Source organism: Tauraco erythrolophus, chromosome 7 (genome assembly GCF_009769465.1).
Source record: "Tauraco erythrolophus isolate bTauEry1 chromosome 7, bTauEry1.pri, whole genome shotgun sequence".
Classification (NCBI taxonomy): Eukaryota; Metazoa; Chordata; class Aves; order Musophagiformes; family Musophagidae; genus Tauraco; species Tauraco erythrolophus.
In genome coordinates this window covers 48,892,551-48,916,468 of record NC_141471.1, presented here as the reverse complement: position 1 = coordinate 48,916,468, position 23,918 = coordinate 48,892,551, and the positions used below count along the sequence as shown (strand labels likewise).

General features: G+C 45.2%; 1 protein-coding gene across 1 annotated transcript; it reads right to left on the bottom strand.

The window, feature by feature from the left end:
- Window positions 1-325: 325 nt before the first annotated feature.
- TMEM108 (transmembrane protein 108) lies at window positions 326-20,893 on the bottom strand. Its single transcript, XM_086615043.1, has 5 exons — window positions 20,862-20,893; window positions 11,778-11,788; window positions 10,399-11,511; window positions 1,921-2,075; window positions 326-448 (listed from the first exon to the last, which is right to left on the bottom strand). The coding sequence occupies exons 1-5, from the start codon at window positions 20,891-20,893 to the stop codon at window positions 326-328; spliced, it is 1,434 nt and encodes a 477-aa protein (XP_086471169.1).
- Window positions 20,894-23,918: the final 3,025 nt, after the last annotated feature.

The window sequence follows — 23,918 nt, the reverse complement described above, 5'->3', positions numbered from 1 at the left end:
CGTACTGCCTGCACCAAAACCAGCCTTATCCAAGATTCTTCCAGACCAAGTGTATTTAGCAGCAGATTGTAAATTACAGCGAAGATATCACTCCATCTGACAGGTGATTTGCTTAGAAATACCTTTATTTTATAAAGCCACAGTTTGTTCTGTAAAGTTTTACCACACTTATAAAAAAGGGGCTGACAATTCTGAGGGAGAAAAGAAAAGCTGAAAACATTTCTTGTAATTCAGGGTTACACAAAGGCTATATTTATAATATATATATTTATTTATAGTTTGGAGACAGTAGAGATGAAACTGCAACAGGTGGGCAGCTGTGGGGTCAGATTTCAGAGACTTGCTCGTGTCCTACAAATAGCGTTTCTTGACAGAAGGGGTTCACGAGGACCATCCCGCTGTCGCGGTAGTCGCCGTTGGCGGGGGAGCGCGGCTCGGAGAGGTGGTCCTAGGAGAAAGAGGGAGGAGCAGGGTGAGCACTTCACACGCCTCACCCTTCGTGAGCACACGGGGCACTCTGCTGCCCTGTGCGAATGCACGTGAGGAACAGACGGCTATTTTTATCGCTTCTCCCAGTCCTCCAAAAGTACCTGAATTTTGGGGGCCCTGGCTCTCGGAGAGCTAAGTTTGGTGAGCTGGTTTTGCCCTTCTTCAGGCAGCAGGAGCCGTGAGTGAAGAGCTCCTCTGATAGTCAGGCTGATTCTTTCTCAATCTGGGGACCCAGAATTTAGATCCACTAAACTTCAGGTGTCTTAGCAGAATACGAACTTTGACATTCTTTTTTTCTTTTTTTTCCCACTTTCATGACACATTGCAAGTTTCCTGTCTGTCAGCTGGGTTCAAGTCCTCAAAGATGCATTTTCAGCTTCACTTTAGAGTCAGAAAACCACATATATGGTTCCAAGCTACCCAAGCATGCCCCAGTTCAGTCATGGTCTTGTCAGGTTTAAATGACTCAGATGACAGCTCTTGAAGACCATCATATAAGTAAATAGGCCCATCATTCGATTCTTGCTGTGTCTAGACCAGGTCCTGCCTTAGCTTGAGCAACATGATTGCCAGCAAAGTGGGGTTAATGAAGAGACTGTGAGTGCTTGTCTAGTCACATCTTAGAGGTTCCTTTCTAAATACTTTTTTTTTTCTAATTTAATGAGATGAGTTAGTCAGCTAGCTGATCTGAAAATCACTTTAGCATAAACCCAAACTCTCCATTGTTTCTAGATTTTAAATACATTTGAACTAAGCTAAATTATTCTGCTCTGTCTCTGAGGCCAGGGAATACATTTCCATCAGTAGGATCACCTGTCCATATATGAATGATCCCACTGAACCAGTCGGATCCCTTAAGTAAAGGCTGATGAGTATACACCACTGCTACACACTCTCTCATATTGATGTTTTGATTGCTTATATACTGGGAACACTCACCCCCTGAACTGGTATTTGAGAAGCTACAGCCAGCTCCTGAGACATAAATGCATGAAATTCCTTTGCATTATTAACTCTCACTACCCGCCTTATCTGATGCTGTGTGGGACATGCACAATAGTCAGATTAAAAGGACCAACTGTCGGTAACAAGCCAGTCTAAAGAGCTCTCCTAAGCAGTCATGGTATGGCTAGACACTGGCTGTAGGCTCAAAACAAAGAGAAAACTGGGAACAAATTCACCTATACGTGGTTAACTCCCGTGACCATGCAGCAAGGCAGAATATGTCTGTAACGGCTGGGAATAAGATGGCAATCTGGTTTTGGTGACGTACCTATCCCATCTTACACACATGTGGGGGTGAGTCCTTGAAGAGCTGTTTCCCTAAATATGCATAGGGATTTCAAGGCTTTAGTAATATTATTTCCCCTCCCTTTCTCCCAGCATGGCTTCAGATACACTTTTCAGACACTAGTTCTGCAAATGAGGTACCTCTGAAGTCTCCAGGGACTGGATCTCTCTTGGTAACTCTACAGCATGCCTGTTGAAGTAGTCCATGGTAATAGCATTATTCCAATAGCTCAGGTTGTTTTCTGGGTTAGACGTCTTTTTCTTCCTCCTCATGCAGCAGACTGTCAGCAGAACTGCTGTCAATAGAAACATGTCAAAAAATTGGTTATTTCCTTTAAATAAGGACTCATCAGAAACATAGATTTGTTTTTATGTAGTTAAGAAGTGAGCTGGCGATCTTCATTCGTACCATTCACTCTCAGTCAGATCTAGCTCTCTTCTAACAAAACCCACACAATTAAGTCAGAATCTGGGCCAATCTGCTTTGGGCTTGGCAGAATATGTGGGTTTTACTTACTTTTTGATGCGAGTTTATAATCTTCAAGATGTGCTGCCTGGCTAATGAAATGCTTTGGTGTTGCAACTGGTGGTATTTTAAATACTCAAGCAGGGATTTACAGACCCTCTAGGACAGAGGGCACTCCCCAGGGTCTGCAAAGGATGTGCAGATCTTTCTTGCTTCTGGTGTGTTCAGACGCTGCAGTGATGAGCACATTAGCAAATGGGCAGTGAGAGACACCTGTCCTAGGCTCAAATACCAAATTCATAAATGCGTATAGTTGCACATCTTCGACACCAAAAGCTTCTGCTCTGAGCTGCCACTGATCCCTGCCTCCGTCACCTCACATTCATAACTTGGATTTTGGGTATTTTATGACCATGTGCTCCAAAACATCAGCGCCCAGCCGAGGGAACAGATGGGCTCCTGAGTAGGATGTGACAATGATGAGGTAGCATGGAGATCCCCTCTGGCACCTGTCTCGCGTAGCTTATGCTTCCAGGGTTGCATTAACCCAGAGCTGGCGTTCTCCTGCCTGTCTCTGTCAGCTGCATCAGGATGTGGGATCTACTGATAAGCGTAACCCGTTCCCCACCCTTGCCTGGGCATTGATGGTGCCTGAGCCTGGCATTTTTGCTCATCTGCGGAGCACACGTAAGCATCTTCAATCTGAAATATTTGATCTTAAAGCAGAGCAGTTAGGCAAGATGAAGTGACCAGCAAGTGAAACTTGTTGGTACAATTGTCTGGTCTCAAGGCCACAGGCACCCCCTGATCGCAGTGATGCTGGGGTAACGCTCCCTCAGCGGGCTGGCCGGACACAAAGCTGGTTGAGCGTTACTTTCTGGAATTGCTTTCGCTTTAGTCATCTCTGTTGCAATTCAGATGGGTAATGTTGGCAATTTTACGAAAGCCAGGCAAACCCAGCATAATGAACTTGCTGCTCCCACTGGCCCTTGCTCAGGCAGAAGCTGAGGCGCGTAAAAGGGTTTGTTCAGAGGAGCAATGCATAAGCTCTGTGTGCTTATCTTATACCTGTGGAATTAATTGACTAGTTGTGCTTGTAATCGACTTGATTTATACAGACAGGCGGGTAGCTGGATGTGTACTTACTTTGATTTGTATCTGAGAAATAGAGAATGTCCTGCTGTAAATTCACTCCATTATTTCTAAACGCCTCATGAGAGAAAAGAATAGAGAAAATATTCGCGAAGCAGCAAAATACATTCTTTTCTCACCTACTGTCAAAATTATTTATCAGAATTATATCCCAGAGGTCAAAGCTGCTTTGTATGTTTTGACGAACATTGCAGCTACGGAGATGCTGTGGGTCTGATTTCTCATCCCATCTACTCACAAAAAATGGCAATGCAAAAGTGCAAGGTTAGAGCTCTATCTAAAACAAAAGAGTAAGCTACTAAGAAAAAAATCTTAATGGGTTTGTGTTCAGGCAGTTTATGTCTCATTCAAAGGAAAAGGTGAGCTTATGCTATAAATCTTCCGAAACTAATGGAAAAATCTCCCGCACTGTTCCTGCATGTTTCCGAAAAGCAGCTCATCATCAAAATCATTATTATCTTTGACTCATATTGCTTCAGTCTTTCTATCACCAATAACTTCATTTGCTGATGGCCCAACAGCGTGACTCAGTCGGCAGGCACTCCAGGGGGGCCACTAGAATGGCCCTCCCTGCACAGGGAAATGCCCGTCCTCCTGAAGGGCTGCACCTTCGCTCCATACTTTGTTGCTACCCTCTCCGTGTCCCAGCTTGGCCTCCAGACTCGTTCAGATTAGAAGGTGAGGCAGGACCTACGTTGAGTCCTCCTCACGGCCAACAGACATTTCCAACAGCATAGTGGAAGCTTTTAATTAAAGAAAGGCACAGAGCGTCTCTGAAGGTGCCTGAGGATACGAGAGCCCCAGCAAAGCCAACTCTGTTGCTGAGTGAATAGTTTGAAAGCCTGAGGTTTTACAGCTTATAAAATGTTGTGGCTGCTGACAGAGAAGTATGAGATTTGTTTTTTAGGGGCTGGAAAGCCGTTGTCACTGAGTCGAGAGCGATCTCTGCTTCTTCCAGCAGGAAAGGGCCTTGCCAGGTGCAGATATGGTTGCTATACAGCAACAATGCTCTCGCTCTTAATTATGCTCTTGGCCTCCAACCTGAGTGCACAAATGAGCAAATGGATAGAAGACTGTGGAAAACAGGTTCCTGAGCTTCCTCAAGTATAACATATTTTAGCAAAAGGCTGTCTACCTAAGTTGCTGCAGTTCAAAACAGAGAAGACCTGATTTGAGAGGGAGAGAGAGGACAGCAGGGCCAGGATGGGGGTATTCCTTCTTCGTCTCATATTAACTACCCTTTTGGAGGCATATTTCAGTGAAATGAATGTAGCTAGCAAGAGGACCACACACTCCCAGACAAAACTAGGAACAGGTCTCCCCTGTAACTTATATCCTTTGACCTGTTGCTAGCCTGGAGGGAGAAAACTCAATGCACATGTTCAGGGGCTAAGGACTGCTGATGAGCTCAGGCTCTGGTGCTGGCCTCTTTCTGGTCCTAAAGCAAATTACATTTGCATTATCTATCCCCCCATCCATGAAACAGGACATAATACATTCCACAAATGGCAGAAACAAGATTCTCATAGATTTACATGTTTCTAGGCTGGCGGAAATCATGTCCATCATCTACTCTCGTTGGCACAGCAGGAGACTTTTTGCCTGATAACTTTGGTCCCCTGCCTATAAGCTGTATTTAAGGCCCAGCACATCTCATAGGAAAACACTCAGCTTGATGTAATGACTTAGAGTGACCAGATATCCATCACATTCCCACACAGTTTGTTTCAATGCTTAGTTTCCATTGTAGGGACACGTTTACATTTATCTTGTCATCTAAATGCCTCCAGCTTCAACCGCCACTTCCTCAATCCCCCTTTGCCTTTTTTGTTTAATTAAAAGCTTCCACTATGCTATTGGAAATGCCCCCCGTATATGCGGGCCTCTTCTTGGACTACATGATTACACAAGCGAAGTTATGCTGAATTTCTCAGCTCTTAAATCATTCACATGGCTCTTTTCTAATCTTCCAATCTTTTTTTTTTTTTAAAACATAAACCACCAGGATTATACACCATGTTCAGTACTGGCCTCATAAATGTGGTGTAATGAGATCATACCAGCTCCCTACAGTTTCCTGATAGTCTTCTGTCTTTTCTTTCAACTCACTTAAACATTTACCAATCTTATACAGCTGCATACCCACTTCCCCCACTCTCCAGCTCCCACGTAAAACACAGCGTTAACAGACCTGAACGTTGCAAGCACTTATAAGTCAGGAGGTATTCAGACCAAAGGATGTTAACTTACTTCTCCCTGTGCCTGCAGATCATAATATAAACTAAGTTTCTATAGAATCCTTTCCTCAGTGACTAAAATAGTGTTTTTTCCATATTTCTTTCACTTTCCCGCGTTTACTGTGGCCGTCCATTGTAGTACAGCCTAAGCTGTAATACAGGTCTCAGGATGGGCTTGGTTATTGACCACAGCTGCTGACATCTGGAGACACGAGGCTCTTCTCCAGCTCAGTCTGAGCTCTCACCTGAGGATTAGACTCAGGGCTTGGGATCTCTCTCACTTCAGACCAGGAAGCAAACGTTCGTAGGTTTTGCGATGGAGAAAGTGGGTGAGATAATTTTGGAACGCGTCTCAGTGCATGAAATGTGAGCTAAGTGGGGTTAGGTCCAAGGCAATTCTTCATATATTCTTTGAGTTCTGCTGACGCCTGCGTTAGGAGGCTCAGCCTTCCTCTCGCGTTTTCCCGTGTCAGCAGAACTGACTGAATGAATTGACTTCTGCGCATCTGATTTGCAAGTTTCTGTTCTTCCACGTTTTATCGTGTCATTCTGTAATTACAGAGACGTAAGTACTGGGAGCTCAAGGACCAGGACAGTGGGTTGTAAAATAAGTTCGTATTGTGTCTTGTTCTGCATTGCAGACAGGCACCTACACATGTAAAATGCATGTGCAAAAAAACATTCAAGGCTGCCTGAAGGACACTGCAAAAAAACCTCAAACTGTGACACGCAGGAAATACTGCTATCAGTGTCATATATAACTTTGCTTTTCTGGGAATGCATGACACAGAATCCTTCATTTTTGCAGCCCTCAGATGGCGTTAGCCACATTACTCCCGTTAGTTATACCATGAAACGGAGGTACCAAAAGGTGAAATGATTCCCCCAGGTTCACACAGCAGATGTGGCTCATGCGTTCTTATTCAAAGCATTACTCTTCTGGCTGGCATTTTAAGGAATTTCACTGGGACTCAGAAAGCTATGCATCCCTAAAGAAATACATACTGTAAGGATGGGGAGGCTAAATCCCATCTCTTCTTTCAGCAGGCGAGCTCTCGAGGCCCAGGTCTTCAGGTTAGTGCTACAGCCGCTGAGCCGTGCCACCAGCACGGCTGGCGAGACCTGCCAGTCCTCCGTGGGGCTCAGATGCCAGGGCACAGTGATACTGAAAAAATCCTCTGCTGCTTCTTGCTCTTAGGTGCAAATCCCCATGGCAGGGACGGGCCAGTGAGGCGCCCCGGCAGGGTCTTTGCTCCGCCAGGAGAAGAGAAGCATCCCAGACACTTCTTCCAGTGGGGTTAAGGTGCCATAAGGGCTCCTGTGGTCACTCTCTCGCAGGTCCCTTCCCCTAGTAGGGAATTTAAAATGCTCACAGGTTTTCATATAACAGGTGCCTGTCAATGAAAGGTGTGACAGCGAGCAGCATGCAGGGCCTGCCCGACTGTGCCACACATCAGAGAGGGACAGCGGTGTTTCTGCGGCATCGGGGTGCGTCTCCTCTTCTGAGGATTTCGGGGAGCAGGAGCTATGCCCAGAAGCACCCTGTGAAGGCAGGCTTTTCCAGCCTTCTCGCCACCCCTCGTGCAGGGGAGGGATTATGGCAGAGGAGAAATGCACTGGCCACTGCGCAGCTCTGCCAGGGCTCTGGAAACAGCCCAGAGGTCAGTGAGCTGGCTCAGGGGCACTCCTCATTAGCAGGAGGAGGGAGCTGAGTTAATTAGATTCCTGAGGCTCTGCAGCCATGCCCAGGTTCTAGTTCCCTCTCCTCAACTTCTCCATCTTTCCAGCGTGCGTTGGTGACTTCCCTGCCTCGGGGCTGCCTCTTCCCCTTGTGTGGAGCCTTATCCTTTCTCACAGGTGTCTCCGCAGCAGCTCAGGACTTGCTGTCCCCCTCGGTGGCTCTGGCCAGTAGCCCTGAAGGCACCAGCCTGAGCACAGAGCCGTCGGCCAGCAGCTCCAGGGCAGTGACAACCTGAGTCCTCACTGACTTTCTCCATGGCTTGTTCCCTCCTAAGGCAGCTGAGATATTTAAGATCATGGGGCTGAGTCTCGCTATCCAAGATACCTCCACCTTTCAGCATTCCAAGGCAGGAGCAGGGCAGTGTTTTCTCAGTCCGTGCCTACAACATGAGAAGCTATGAGAGCTCCTCACTGAAAACATTTTCACCCCTTGAAGACGAAATTAAATCCAAACGGCTGTACTCTTCATCCATCTCTTAGCATCAGTCCCCTCTAGACCAGAAACGATGAGCAAATGCCAGTGCGGTGTCTTCAGTCTTCTGCTGCAGCACCTGTGACCGGGAGGTGGCGACAGTCCCCTTCACACACCGCACACCCACCACTCCATACTGTACACCCACCACCCCATACCATACACCCTACACCCCATACTGTAGACCCATCACCCCACACCATACACCCTACACCGCGCCACCCATCACCCCATATCATACACCACCCACTGTCCATCCACCTGTGTCTGAAGATACACAGATGCCTGAGGGTCAGGAAATAACGTGGCCCTGTGATGCGCAGCACCGAGGGGAGCCACGACTGGTAACATGCATAACTGGGTAAAAGTGCTTTATGTTGCTGTAACTCGTTTTTCTTCTCCTATAGGAATAATCTATGCCTGTACAACAGCACTTATCACAGCATAGTTTAAAAAGCGTAACTTTTGGATGAAAGCAATTCCCTAGGCACTTCAGCCAAATCAAAAAAAAAACCCACCCACATTTAAATGCCTGCCTGTCATTCATTTCAACTCTGAAATATGTCTGAGGATCCCCAGATTTTAAAAGGAGAGTCCCACTGAAGATCATCTTCAGAAATCTGGTCCTGAAAGCAGACCTTAAATATTGCAAGCATTTAAACACTCAGTTGTGTTAGAGCTGGTATAGGTAATTTTCTAAATACCACTTGCTTTTTCAAAAGGTAGCTTACAAATACAAGAAACAGAAAAGACACAGTCATAAGAAGATATACTGTTATGGTACATATAATAAGAAGAAAAGTTTATACATCATTTTAATGAATAGTGAGTTAGAAGTTCTGCCAACAGACTCTTCATATTATTATTATTAATAGTAATAACTGTCATTAGTTATTAGCTTATATATAGCAGGCTGCAGGCAGAGACATACACCAGTTTACACACTGGTTGTACTTCCTACGCTTGTATCGTATGGTATTACATTCTGAATACTGGCCCAAAACATAATGCTTGAAAGAATTTATCTGATCCTCTATTCCCACTGATCGATAGACAAGGCACTGTTCATCAAATCATCAAATATCGCCGCTTCTCATCATGTGCTCACTACACCCCAGTTTCTCCTCTCCATCTTTTGCAGAAGTATGTATGCACACTTCCGCTTTGGTTTCTCTTTACTGCCATCGTCCATCTTTTAGGTTTAGGCTTTGCTCTCACTTGTGGTTTTAACCGCATTGGCAATAGCAGCACTGATGGTCCCAGAGGCATAAATCCAGCAGCTGTGCTGAGCCAATCCACTAATTTACAGCTGCCAGAAGTATGAGTGCTGCTGCCTCTCCAGCTGTGTATTCCTGCAGCCTCATCTGCTCCAGGTCTTGTGCTCATCTGACCCTGCACATACCTGATTCAGCTCACTGGCTGGACAGAAAGTACCAAAGAGCAAAGCGAACATCTTTTTGACCACTTTAACAACCTGAAAGTGGCTCGGAGAGGTGTCAGGTCAGGCCCAGAGAGAGAGGGGCAGGATCAGGTGGCTGGGCCTTGGAGAGAGCAGCACTGTTCTCTTTGGCAGGAGTAAGCTGTGTGCAAGACTGGCTTGGTCAGCTCATCTAACCTTGTCCTCAGTATAGTGTGTAGGATTAATACTCAATACTGTTGGCTGCTACCCTTTTACATTTCCTCAGGCGGCAAAGGCTGGGAAATGTTGATCTTTTTCTTCCACTCCAGACAGATCAGCACAATCACACCCTGCAACCCATTCAGTGGCTCCTCCTTGGCTTTGCAGAGTGAAACCCCAAAGAATATATTGTCCTACCTCACAGTTATAACCCAGCTAAGCAGAGGACACCTCGACATCCACTCACAAGCCTCCTCATAATTCAACCATGTGCTTTTTTTGTAACTGAGTCAAATGATGAGACACTAAGCCAGCTCTGGAAATCCAGCCTGCCCTGGTCCTGCAGGTGGCTGACTCCAAGAGGATTTCAAACTCTCCCTGCTCCCTTAGCAGCTGCAAACTTGGAATTAAAATGGAGGAAAGAAGCACTTTGGTTACCAGACTTTAAAACCTGATAGTTCATGAACTGCCTGCAATGGAATATTTTATTGTGCTGGGAAACTGGTGTTTCCTAAGGTGTTAGTCATTACAACTGTCATTAATCTTTTGGGTTAGCATTGGGCTTTTTAAACACAATTCCAGGGCAGAATATAGTGGTTCTTACATTAAAGACTTATACAATTTTTGGTCACCAGCTTAAACACTTTGAAGAAAAGCTGCTTTGCTTTCTAGACTTGTTCAGCCTTGTGTTACACCCTCAAATAGAGGGCCCAAAAAGACAAAGTGATTTCTAATAGCAACAGAGTAAGAATATTTTGAATGTAAACATGATAGTCCTGTGTTTTGGAGCTAAGCATTTTGGTCAGTGAACGTGTTAGCTGTCTAGTGATTGCATCTCATCCATCTCGAGCTCTCTACCTGGTCCTGGCATCATGGGTCGAAATCTGAGTTTTAAGGAATGAGAAAAAGGAAGCAAAATAAAGTGGCAACTTACAACATGAGGATATAGGTACGCTGATGGCCAGAATGATCCAGGCAATGTCCATCTTGCTGAGACAGATGGTTGCTCTGTGCTGGGGTTTGTCCCCCTCGGTGACATGGGAGATATTTCCTTGCACTCCAGGTTTCCAGGTCCCAGCAGGAACCAGTCTGTTTAGGAAGTTCCCGGTGGCGGTGGAGCCAGCCGTGGAAATGGAGCTGGACAACCTCGTGGTGGGCGCTGCAGAGAGAGCACTGCCCAGCAAGGTCGTGTTAGTCACCGCGCCGTGCTGTGTTGGTGCGGGTCCCTTGGGGTCTCCCACTGCCGGGGAGGAGACGCTGATGTCAAAACTGGTCTGAACTGAGTGACCCGCTGTTGCTGTTGCAGATCCCGGGCCAGCGAACAGAGGGACATTTGTACTGAGATTCAAGGTTACCCAAGAGTTGTTTTTGCTCAGTATATCCCACATGCCATAGTGGGTGGGTTTAAAAGGCACCGACACTGCTTCAGGATCAGTTGATGGTCCAGCAGTTGTGGTGGCAAAATCTGCCTCCTGCACTGCTAGCTCGGCCCCGTCCCCTCGCTCTGTTTCCCTAAGACTTCCCGAGGTGTTGCGGTGGGGAGAAGGGTCTGAGTGTGTAGTTCTTGCCAGCCCCATGCCATTTGGATCGCTGGACGCTGCCGTCTGGGACTGAAACGGGTGGTCTGAGAAAGGGCTCCTCGGGGTGGGGAAGGGAGAGTGCAGGGTTGTCTTTAGGTAAGACTCTGAGGACTCTGTGAAGTTGCCTTTGAAAACCTGGAATATTTTCCCCTTGGGGCGAGTCTGTCCCGAGTACAAAGCACTCTGGTTGTACAAATGATACATTTCCTTTCCGCCAACGTGAGGGCCGCTTGCTTGCTTTTGCCTGGTGGAAGGGGCTTTCTCCGCCAGGCTGACGGGACGGGGAACGGCACGAGCGGAGGTGGGAAGGGGCTCTGCCGTGTGGTGGTCTTTGTGGTGAGGTGTTGCTCCCATGGCTGTGACAGTGGTAGTGTCCATCAGGAAGCCCTGAGAGGAGGAGACAGTGGGAGACAGTACCTGAACAGAAAACACCAGCTCTTCTGTCAGTGCCAAGATCAGTAGAACACCTGGAGAGAAAAACACAGAGAAAGGGTGAGACACCAGGGCAGGGAACAGCACAGCTTGCGCATTTGGCAGGAAGGAATATCTTCCATGTCCTGCAGAAGGACATGAGTTAGCATCCAACTTTGTTGGCTTCACTGAGAAAGCAGGAAGAGAAAGGAAAATCTGCAGGGGCTGCGGTGGCTCCGTGGCCGTGGGAGCTGTGAGGCGAGAATGGGAAGGTTGAAGGGAATCTCTGCAGCAAAGGGAGACAGGAGCTTGCAGTATGGACTCAGGAGAGCACTTTAAAGTGCCATAGGCAAGTGATTTCCCTGTAGAAGTTACAGAGCATCCTACTCTTCCAGGGCAGAAACAAAAGACGTTTTCATTTTTGTTTTGTCCAAGAGGTCTCCAGATGAATGTCTGCATCATTATGGGGAACCTTAGTCCGCTCATTCTTTTGGCTGCAAAATCCTAAATATAGCTGCCTCCAGCCTTGGATGCCATTAAGCAATCTGTTTTTCAAGAGAGCAGCTGCTTAGGCCTTGCTGAAAATTAGGTCAAGAAGGGACGTCTGACAAGAGGGCTTCCTGGGTTATACATGCTGTCCTTTACTTAGCAACTTTGGAAAATCTAGTAACTTATTTTAGAGTATGAGACATGGAAAATCCCCCAAAAGAACAAGAAAACATAGCTATGACAGCCATTTTAAAAAGCCATGTGATTATTACGGGTCTGACTCCATCTAAGGCAACTGCCCTTTGCACCCATCCACAAACGTTTGGTTGTAACCTGTTCTGCGCTCACCCGTGCTATGGGTTTGGCTTGTGTGACATTCGCCTCCTGTCAGCCTCTGTAGCACACATCGTTTCATGAGGTGCCAGATTCACACCGCTGGGAACATCAATTTTCTATTTACTCCCAATCCAGATAACGGACGTGGGCAGCTGCAGTAGTGTAGGTCTCCCCAGGATGCGGGGCTAATACACCCTGAGTTAGCGTGACCCGCAGGGACCACATCAATCACATGTCACCATTTCCATATGTTGAAGCTGTCGAGTGTAATGTGGATCTCTGCCCACCAGGAAGCACACGGAATAAATCCATTTTGCACAGTCCACTGAGCGTCATGAGATGGCACCGTTAGCACAGTGCTACTGTGAATTTCAACCAGAGGTGTCAAGGTGAAAAATGATGTCACGGTCTTAACAAATCGGGGAGATGAGTTTGTCAAAGCTGCGGGACTCCGAACCTCGTAATGATCACCTTCCAGCCGAGACTGTGGAGTACCTTCCTGCCCCCTTCTCCACCCCTCCCAGGCTTGCCAGCTTTCTCCGTGAGCGCTGTTATGCCATTTAGTTCTACCCTACTTGGGAATATCTGTTATGGGCACAAGCAGAAAAGGAAGACAGGGACTTGGGAAAATGAAAGAAGATCTCTGATTAGGTGTCCACTGGGCCTTAGGGCTCTGATGCACGTTGGGCAGATGTAAACGCCATGAAATGTGCTTATTCCCAATCCTGTGCACCGTTCACACCCTTCCGCAATACAGGTGCAACACACGTAGCAAAACCGAGATGCAACCAGGAGAGCAGATCATGCTGTACTCGTGGAGCATCACTCTTGGAAATGAAAGGCAGGAGTTATCTTCACATTTTTGGCAGCACTTACTCTGAGGTCAAGGTCAAAGCAGATATTCTAGTGTCCATATGGCTAATATTTCATGCCAAGAGAAGTTGCTGCCACAGAACAAATTCAAAGGGGAAGGGATGACGATTTATTTTGGATTTGGTTTGTGGAGATAATGTTTCAGGAAACTTTAGGCCTGCTGTTCTGAGCACACGAGATAAAGTGCATTGGCAGATCTTATGAGATACTAGATTATAATGATTGTAATGCCTGCTAAAAGTTTTGGATGTTCTTTGTTACTACTTTCTCTCACACCCCACGTGCAGAAAAACATCTCTATTTTTCTCCAGGATATTCCTTAAAGAATACGGAAGTTGTCAGCTTTTCTGCATATTTCTGCGCCCTGGGGTTAGAAACCCTGATATTTGGCAAAAAAATCTACCTAATACCCATCTCCAGTTCTTGAAATACTGATAAATCAGAAGCTTGCTGACTCTCTCTTCTGAGAGATTTATAATCTCTCTGGGGCAGTCTGTTGTGGCAGCAGGTCAGCACACATCAGGCACAGGAAGCCAGATGCGTTTAGCTGGTACCTTTAGGTGGCTTGTAAAGTAAGAATAATTATTCAAAGAAAATACTACATGCAAAGTAATTTATCTGACACTAAACAATAACCCCCATGACACTTGGCTGTCTCAGGCAGGTTTTGCTCATCTGTTAGACTCCCTTTCACATCTTCTGCAGAGCCACCATGGCCCCGTAAGCTACAGCTTATGGATTTTTACTGGTTGGATGGACCACAGTAACTCCTTCAGTGACAACCAGAGCTATTCTGTGCCCCTAACTGCTGAAAAAATATTCAGCTTAGTAGATCATTGTAAATATAACCAGTGCTATATATTTGGGGACAATCAGCTGATAATAAGGACTTCACAGTGGGCTTTGCTGGCCCTTTTAAGTAGAATTAATTTGCTTTATAATTGATCAACAACCAACTGGAAAGCAAAAGTAAAGCTAGAATCAGTATTTTCAGATGCTCTGCATCATCACCTAAGCATGCTCTGACTGTATTTGCCGTGACCTGATTGCCCAGAGCTCCCGCTTACTTTTCTGTCACTTGAGGATATGGCATGTCTTACAAAGTGGGACTCTTACTGAGGACCCTGATATTAGACTACCCTGTTTGGCAAGTTTGGCTTCATCCTGGGAAAACAATATTCTGAATTTCTCTATTAAGGTGCAGGAGTCATTTATCATAGAAATGGACTTAACCAACCCCTTCAAAATTTCTTCCCTTCCCAGCCTCTGCCTCTGCTTCACAAATGCACCCGCACTGAGAAAAGGGCCATGGTGGGTACAACCCCAATGGTCTCCTGGTGCCTCAGCTTACCCTTAATCAGACTACCACCAAAAGGAAACCTTCTGGTTGCTATTCAAGTTGTCATGGCCAAAGTTTTGATATCCTGGGTGAGATGGTACATAGCAGATGCTCTTGGTCATGTTCAAAGCACACTACTGCAGCTCATTGCCAAAATCCTTCAGTTTTGGCTGCCTAAAACTCTTAGGACTGAACTTAGAGTGTGAGCCCTTTGGGTTAAGGACTGGCAGTCCTTACTATCTGCTGGCATAACGGTAATACAGACTGATGTAAGCACATTAGAGCAAATAATTATAATGAATTATATTTTCAAAGGTCAGTTCACACCATTAAGTTTTTCCATAAGGGGCCATTTCTAACGTATAGGAGCTCATGCTCAGAAGGGGTCAAACTGGTTTGGCTTTTAAATGCTGTGTGTCAGATTCCCACTTTTGGAGTCTAATTTTATGACTACATTAAAACCATTTAATCCTAATGAGAAGGCTGATTGACCTGACATCTCTGTGGTGTGAACTGTGTCATCCTGTGGTCTTGCATAGTGCACGAGGAAGGGAATATTAAGTACAAAATGAATGATCTCAAGGATGACGCACGGCAGAGTGACAGCAGAGTGTACACAGAGGGTGCCGAAGTGCATTTAGCCATAAAAACTCCTTCCTGACAACACAGTGCAATGGTTCAAATCTCAACAGGATATGCCTGCAGTGCTTCTTCCCATCATACACTCACATGAGGAATCCGGAAATGGTGTGTACAGTTGCGTACGTGAAGAAAATGAGGGAGTTTCTTTACAGCAAAGCAATGTTTTGAAAGGCTGCAGTTGATGTCCTCAGCAAGGCTCAGAAAGGTCAGTGGTTAGGAGTATTTTTTTTCCCCAGACTATGAAATCCGTAGGGTCCTACTATCTGGGAACTTCCTCACGACTCTTTTATTTGCAGGCAGAAATGCCTCCCTCCAAACCAGAAAAACAAAGTGATTCGGGCCCCAGCTGCTGACGTTCTTGGACTGTTTTATCTCAGGACCTTGGGAGCCCTCACTAGAAGCCAGCGTCCCAGCACAGGACAACGCTGAAAGGCTTCATTTAGGAGTTAATGCTGCCTGGCGCTGCACGGGACACTTCATGGGCACTTCGAGAACAGCCTTTTCGCATGACATGGCAGAGCAGGCACGCGCCTGCCGAGTCAGCTCACGAGTTCAGCCTCCCCAGGGCACCCCCTTTAAACAACACAACCTTACGTAACTTCTGATCTAATGCCCGTGGAAAGGTTCCCAATGACTTTAGCGGGCTTTGGACCAAATCCTAATCGCCAAAGATCCAGTGGAAACTTTTGAGCTGTGCGTTCACATTTTCTACAGCAAACGAATAGGCATGGCGAGCTCAGTCTGGTGTTTGACCCCTCCCGGCCTCTGCTACCTCAGACCTTGCAGCAAGACAAACAAAGCCACCCTGAGCAGTATTTGGCAAACGTGTTTGCTCTGGGAAGCCAGGAAGATCTTTTTGTGCAGAGACCTACTGCTAGACTCATTACAGACTGCCGTGGGCAAGGGAAGCAAAGGGAGCCGTCTTACAAAGGACTCGTTATCTACAGACCCAGGGCTGGGATGCACGTGGGCACTGTATGGGATGCTGAAGCCTCTCCATCCTTCTAACAGTCTTGACTCACTAACAGTGAGATAAGGTTGTGCAAAAACTGTTCAAAGCAACAGCAATGTTGTTGTTGTAACAAAAGCTTTCTTCACAACACTATTATTTCTCACGTGTCTCTCAGCAGACCTAAAACATTACAGGGAGCAAAATGAATCTTTAATAGATGGAAACTGTGCAGAAAGTATATATTATTATTTTTGATATGGTGATTTTTGTTATGGTCGTTTCTTTGTAATCTGTCAAAGCAATATGATTTTCACTCACAATAAAGCAGCCTTTGTACAAACAAAGAGTTAAGCAAATTTCATCTCTGTGATTGGTGGCAGAACTGAGGGAAGAAAAAGTAGGTTACTCTGCACAGGAAATTTCTCTTCCTTGCCTATCCATCAGTGTCTGTCATGCCACAACCCCCACATATTAACTTACAAGTTATTGTCTGTTTTCCCTTGTAAGTATGAGACAAGGTGATCAAATCCAACTTCAATACTGTGGTGGTGCAGCCCCCTCTCCACCCTGGGCCATTTTGGGATCTCAGGATACGCCAACATTGTGTTCTTGTATTGATTACAAGTGCAGGCGCTTCCTTGACCATACCCGAAATTCCTGCTGCCTGGATCGTAGCCCAATCTGGTAGGTACCAGAACTGTACAATCTGGAAAATACTGGAATTGTATGGTTGCTGAGATACCAGAATCACCTAACACAAGTTGTGGCCAAAACAACAACAGAAAAAAGGATACTGACCAAAGTCAATCATCTCGTGATTCTATAAGTAGTGATCCTAAGTGAGACCCTTTGAGCTCTCAGAGATCACAGCGAGCTGTGACCTGGTATCTCCCCTGAGCTGGGACACCTCTTAGGGTAGATTTCATGAGGTTCGCAGATTGTCTGCTGGTAGATGCTGACGAAGGAGAAGAGTGAGTAATTCACTATAATCAGATTTCGCAAAATTGTAAAGATTATTTGGCACCGATAATTTATTACAATTTACAGAGGAGAAAATCTAAATCATAGGTTAACCTCTGTATTTGTGTGTGTGTACATGTTCACGTGTGTGTGATTTGATTTAAGAACCTCTAGATTTGTGTGTGTTTGTGTGTGTGTAATTTCATTTAAGAATCTCTGTTGTAAGTCTTGTGTGAACCTTGCCATTTTTGAATCTTTAATGAAGCTGCTGTTTGATTATAGAAAATTTTGCTAAATCACTGTTATTTGGCTGATGATCAAGTGTCATTAAATACCATACAATCTAATTTTGTGATTTACCTAATTTTGTGATTTACCTAACAATAATAAATCCTAAACTGCTACTACCTCAAAGTTGTGTAAAATCCCAACTTGTGACAAACTACATCTCACTCTCTCTCTCATCCGCACCAAATACACAAAGTATTTGGTAAAATACAGGGAATGAGACACATGGAGTAACAGTTATATTTGCAGTAACATAAAACAGCATCGGCAGAAGCTCTGGAAATCACATGTACAAACACAAATTAAACAGTAGTCGCTGACACTCCCCGTGCAACAACAGTAACGGCAGCTACAGTTTTCATGTGGCAAGAATGTCCTGGTCCTTTACCAACATAAAAACATTGCAGAACACCATTATTGCCCCTGAGATGCACTTCCAACGCAGACTTTGAGAAAGTGAGCCCATAAATCAAAATCCATTTCTGGTCCTCCGGTGTTTGAAACAATGGATGATACAAATAGGACCGTGTCGCGTAGCTACAGAGCAGGCAGCTCCCAACTCATTCTCACACTGCACTGGAGACTCACCGATACTATGGGAAGAGGTGCTTTAGAAATGCTTCAGATCCCCTATTCAGCTAAATGTATACAGACCTCTGAGCTGTTGAACCTTGTGAAAAGCTTGCTGACAATCTAGGACAACAGTAATTACTGAGAGGGAGGTAATAAAAAGAGCGAGCCTGACTCTAGCCGCTTGTCCGAGGTAATCACTTACCTGAAAATATCATTTGGACTTGTCAGCAGACATCCTCACCTGCTCACATCACACAGATCTGGAAGCTTCATCCCTCAGTAGAACAAGGCAAAATACATCTTCCCCCTAACGAGGCAGCTGCACGCAGGAGTTGCTGTTATTGTTGGAACTGGTTTGGAGGAATGAGGACAGAGACAGCCCAGGCAGGCGTGTCTTGCAGGGCTGTGCAGCGAGAGGGCTCGCTCCTTTACAGAGCACCTTTGCGACTGCAAGGCAAGATTACTTACTGAGCCAGTCCCCCTCTCTGCCAGCAGATCGAAGGGCTGCTTGGTATTCCAGCTTGGTTTCCCATCTAGCCCAGATACAGTTTGTCTGACACGGGTCTATTCAGACGCCAGAGGATTGCTGGCAGTTCTCGTTTTCTGGGAACAAAACAGCAATGAGAACCCCAGCTGCACATCCTTGTGAGGCTGTTCAGTCCCTATTTCGAGGCAGAGTGCCCTCCCTCCAGTGCAGCGTTTCGCCTTCTGTGTGTGGATGGATTTTACAGATCTACCTCCTGCTTCTATACCTCCATCTGACTTTCCACTTCATTCAATTATCTCTAATGGTATTAATATTCCTGTCAGAGGAAAATATGGGGAATGAAATAGCGATCCTCTTCTCTCATTCTCCTTTCTTGGCACCAAAACACATATTCTGCGTTATTTCTTCACTCTTCAGTGGTGAATGGGCAATTTCTACTTTGTAACCATAGACAAGTCCACAGATCCTGCGATTTCTAAAACCATAATCCTACCTGCCTTCTCCCATTTCTTCTTTTTTTCTGTTTCTCTCCTTCTCTCTGGCACAGCTGGGTGTCTGGAAGAACACACTGCCCAAAGAGCTCAAAAATATGCCCTGTGCAGCCAACTACCAATCCCTTAAAAGGCACAGGGAGATGTTGAGAGAGCAACAAGTTGGGGGCTTCTTGAGAGCAGTGTAGGAATCCTCCAGGAGTCAGTCAGTCTTTGATTCAGAGTCCTTGTCGTATCCAGGGGTGCTGCAACAGCCCGAGCAGTTTGTTATATGGGCTTCTCCCAAAATTCATTCCTAATATTTTGCTAGAGACAAAAGCCACTTCCTACTTCTCTTTTATCACATCAGGTGAGAAGATCCTCCTTTTTCAGGCCTTGGATACAAGCACGTTGCTGCCAGACTTCTTTTTTTGATGTCATGGCCAAATCAGAAAGGAATGATGCTTGACAACAGGTTTAAGATTTGGCAGCACTAGCAGCTACGGGGCCTCCGACAGTGCCCCCAGTGCTGATTTTTGAGGATGAAGTCCCTATCAGGAAGGCTAGGCAGCTGCATGTATTATATCACATTTTACCCGTAGTTACACAAACTTGGTTTTCACAGCCATGACCATTTCATGGAGGACATGGAAAGACAGAGTACAAATAGTAACCTTAGATCTATTTTGCATTTTTGTGCACTTGTGCTGATGCTCCTTTTCTCCCTGCCGTTTGCAGTTCACTTTTCACCTTTCCTCTTTCCAGTCTGAAGGTTTTTCTAAATAAAGATATTTAGTGCATTCTAAAACAAACAAAAAAAAAGGTCCTTACAAATATCAGCTTGTTTAGCAGTTTCTAGAACTCAAGGCTGATTAAGAGATTGCTGCTGAAACAATGATTTAGCATGAAGCTGCAGCTGGCGTAACAAGAGAACCATGCCACATATTTTAACCTTTGCTGGAGGATTTGCCACATCTGTAAGTAGTAACTCACCACAGATTTCTTCCCTGTGAGCTGTCAGGGATGGAAACATATGGCTCAAAATTGCAGAGACCGTCGTTTGGAATTTCAGATGAAAACTCTTCATAAGGACAGAGGCTCTGTGCATTCCCTTGTCCAAAACCACATGGAACAAACCAAAAATAATTTTAAAAGCACAAGAGTGTTCCTTGGTCTAACAGCTTCCCCCCTCACACAAAGCTTGTCCAGCCCCAGCTTTGCAAATGCACATCCCTTCCTTTCCAGCCTTTACTTGGCAGCAGTTTTTGTTGGCAGGATGCTGTTGCCAAGGGAGACAGAAAGGATGTGCAGCTGGCTTTTCTTTCACCTGCACTTAGTGCTGCTGATCCTATTTATGTTACTGCAGAACCTTCGGCTTCTAAGAGACCTACCATCAATGTCACCGGACCTTTTGAAGAGTTTTGACAATGACACAAATAGCTGTGGCCTCTGATGTAAAGCTTAAAATAGGATCTTGCCAAAGAAAGGATGGAGTTGGTGTCACAGATGCTGACTCAAGTGAGGGTATCCATTTCACAAATGGCAATAAGAAGGGGGAAAGGAGGATTCAAAGCCATCTTAAAAAGGTTTCTGACAACCCCTCAAATCTGTGAGTAACTTCACATGTGTAAAAGTTACATGCCTAGTCTAAGGTAGCTGTGGCTCTGGCAGGCAATGCCCCCCAGCCACAGGTTAATCAGTACCCCCAGAGAGGCTCCTCTCTTTCCATTAGCAAAAGAGGTCACACAGAGGATGATGAGCTTTACCTAGATGTCCGGCTTTCAGGTGATGAAAATTAGGTGAGATGAATACCACCTCATAACCCTCTATCTGTTTAGATGGCATTATCATAAAGCAAACTGAGGATTTGTTTAGTGCAATGAAAGGATAAATTAAAGTGATGTTTGAAAGGTGAAAGGTAGTCTCTGTATTGTGATACTTTCCAGGAGAGGAAATCCCACCACTTTGGACATTCAGAACCAGTTTCTACTGAACACCAGAAAACAAACCTTAGAGAGCAACGCTTCATCGGCATGAAGAGTGGACTAGAGCAGGGTCTGGCAGCCTTTCCATGGCAATGCATTAGGAAGCATTTTTCTTTCCCATATTAGAGGGTAAGTGGGCAAGCACTAATTCAGCTGAAGATAGGAGTGCCTGCCTCTCAAAGAAACAGCATGCTACTGATCAGCTGTGCCTTACTCCTGCAAGGCAAGACGTCTGGCACCTGCTGAACTGGAAAGCATCAGGTAGCATGAGGAGGTAGGAGCCACTTCTTCATGCATAAGCCTTTTTCCAAAAAATCACAGCCCCTAGACCTGCTGCACTCCTTTCAAAATCCTCCTGCTTGCAGCTGGAGGTAACCAAGTCAGAGGCTTTTGATTCCAGCATCAGATGATATGTCTTTTCCAAATCTAATTTCTTCAGGACTAAGCCTCCAGCTCTTAGTAATTTCCACCGACTTACCTATCAATCAAGGATGCTTATTCTAGACTCGGGATACTCTTTCATTACAGCACAGTAATTTTTAGCTTGTCTTTTCTCAGGAAACATTTATAGGAACAGGTTGTCTATCCCTCTGTCTTTCTTTCCCAGTAACTTCTGACCTATGGCTGATTTCAAATATCATAACACACTGACAACTGGTGAGGAGGGCAGAGCACCCTACTGGCAGATCCCTCTGCTGCAACGATGTAGATTTTTTTTCCCTACTTGCAAAAGCTGCGCTTATATTCTCCAGCTGCAGGTACAGAAATGTTGATACTGCAGCCAGAAGGGATGTTATAGTTATGCATAGGCTGACTAACTTCCATAAACCCTGAAGGTATTTCAGTCATTTCGTCTGTTCACTGAAAGTAATTTGGATGATTTATTACTTATGCCCCCTTCAAATACGTTATTACCTCCAAGTGCCGGGTTATCCTTGTGCTTGATCTCAAATGAGAGCTTGTAATGAGGAGCTTGCACTGATTTGTTATGTGAGCAGGTAACACACAATCAGAAATTAACTATTACATTTACCTGCAGGAAAGCTTTACTCTGATTTTTGACCCTTGCCCAGTTTAAGGAAAAGGGATACTGAGCTTCAGAGTGAGTAAAGGACTTGTTAAGGGGCTTGTTCAGTCGTTCACTGTCTCAGTTTATCACTTGGACAAGTGAGAACCAAGTCAGGTCAGGATCAACGGAGTCAGCATTTCCAGTATGGGTGACTGGCTACTGGTTTTGGGGGAAAAGGTCAGATTTGAATGGGAATAATCCCCTAGGAGGACTTGGGCTATAAAAGGTAGTGAGAGTTTCCATGTCCAGATTTTCTCCTGTGAGTACAGCCCGAGGATGTAAGGTTACACATAAATCAGCCAGAAAGGCTGCAATGTGCTGCTTTTATTATCTGCTGGATTATACAGGGCTAGCAAAGCCTCTGGAGTGGATGCAAGGTTGCTAGGGAAAGAAGTGAGCCGTGACTTTTCACTTCTGTTCTACAAACTAGCAAGAGCTTTCTTTTGGCTTTTGGAACTAAAGTTTGTATTACCTCTTAGCTGTCTTGAGTTGAGCCTGGCTTCAGTTGAGGCTGATTTCAGAGCAACCCGGATGTTCACCACGGCCCAGATCCATGGAATGACATGGGTGCTCTATGAGCTACTCTGCAAGGAGGTCTGCTGATGGCTCCAGGGGCCAGCGAAGCCCCTCCACAGCCTGCAGTGCATGAGGGTGCAGGCCTGAAACTGAAGAACGTCAGGGTTGCATATCACATTAGGACATACAAAGATGAAAGGGAAAGATCAAATTCCCTTCTTGAAAATATCAGCTGCTTACTGCAGAGATGAAGAAAGCGGTTTTTGCTCCATTAGGTGAATTGCAAGATTGCACAGGTATTGAGATATGGATTTTTTGCCATCCTTTGAAGCTGTGTATTGGTCTGGAAGGAACAATGGTCCAACCTGGTGTAGTAAATCATATGTTCTTACAAGTAAGGTCACAGCAGTAGCCAGATATAACTTCTGCTAATGAGAGCAGGACTCTGCTGCTTATATTTCACTCAGTGTTATTGCTCCTGAATTAGATTCAAGAGGTGGAGATATGCAATATCATATGCAAAGAACATAAAGGTGAGACGACATGGTGATACAGCACACTTGATTAGTCAAGGGATCAGTAATTCAAGTGGAAATACATATGAAGTTAGGAAAAGGATCTCACTTCATAAAAATGTGCTCCATCAACTCTGCAGTTCATTCATTTCTGCAACTCATGTTTCCTATTCAGCATGAATGCAATTACACAACAAAGTACAATGTTTCACCTTTCCGTGTGGATGGTCTCTTTTTACATGCACATTTGCATTTAAAAAAAAATATTCTGCTACCGATATGTGTGTGCTACTCTGAGCATTACTTTGAACAGCTATTGGTCTTGTCTTTTCCTAGGAACACACTGCATATCTGAAACATCACTTACATTCAGTGGTTTAAGTGTTCATAGAGGACTCAGGTGAGTAGAGTTTCATCCTGTCTCAAACGTGACAGGCTGGCACTGTCATGTGCACTGCTTTGCACCATCAACATAGAATCACTGTTTGGAATAATAGTAATAATAATAACCCTTATAGCAGCATTATTCACACTGTACTTTACAAGTAAGATATTTTATTTGTCTCTCCTTTCTGGTTAAACCTGCCTCTATTTATATTCAGCAGAGAATCTACTTCACCCGTTCCTGAAATGTCATCACCTCCACACTTGATTTTATTTCGGAAGGAAATTGGTCTGACAACCCTAACAACTTCTGATTATTCAGAGAACAGCCCTTGTGAAGAGATTAAACGTACCAGCTTTCCCATGTTGCCCTGTCAGCACATAGCCCTTTGGGGATCTTCTCTTGATGTAAGAGTTAGCTCAGCCTCAGTGTTCATTCATCCTTGACTTCTGTTTCGTTAATACCAGTTATGTTGCCAGCGATATGACGTGGACATCTTATCTCTCTCCTTCCCCCTCTAGCAACTACCCTGGGAGCCTCATTTGATTTCAGTCAGGCTATTACACAGTTCCCAAAGCACGGTA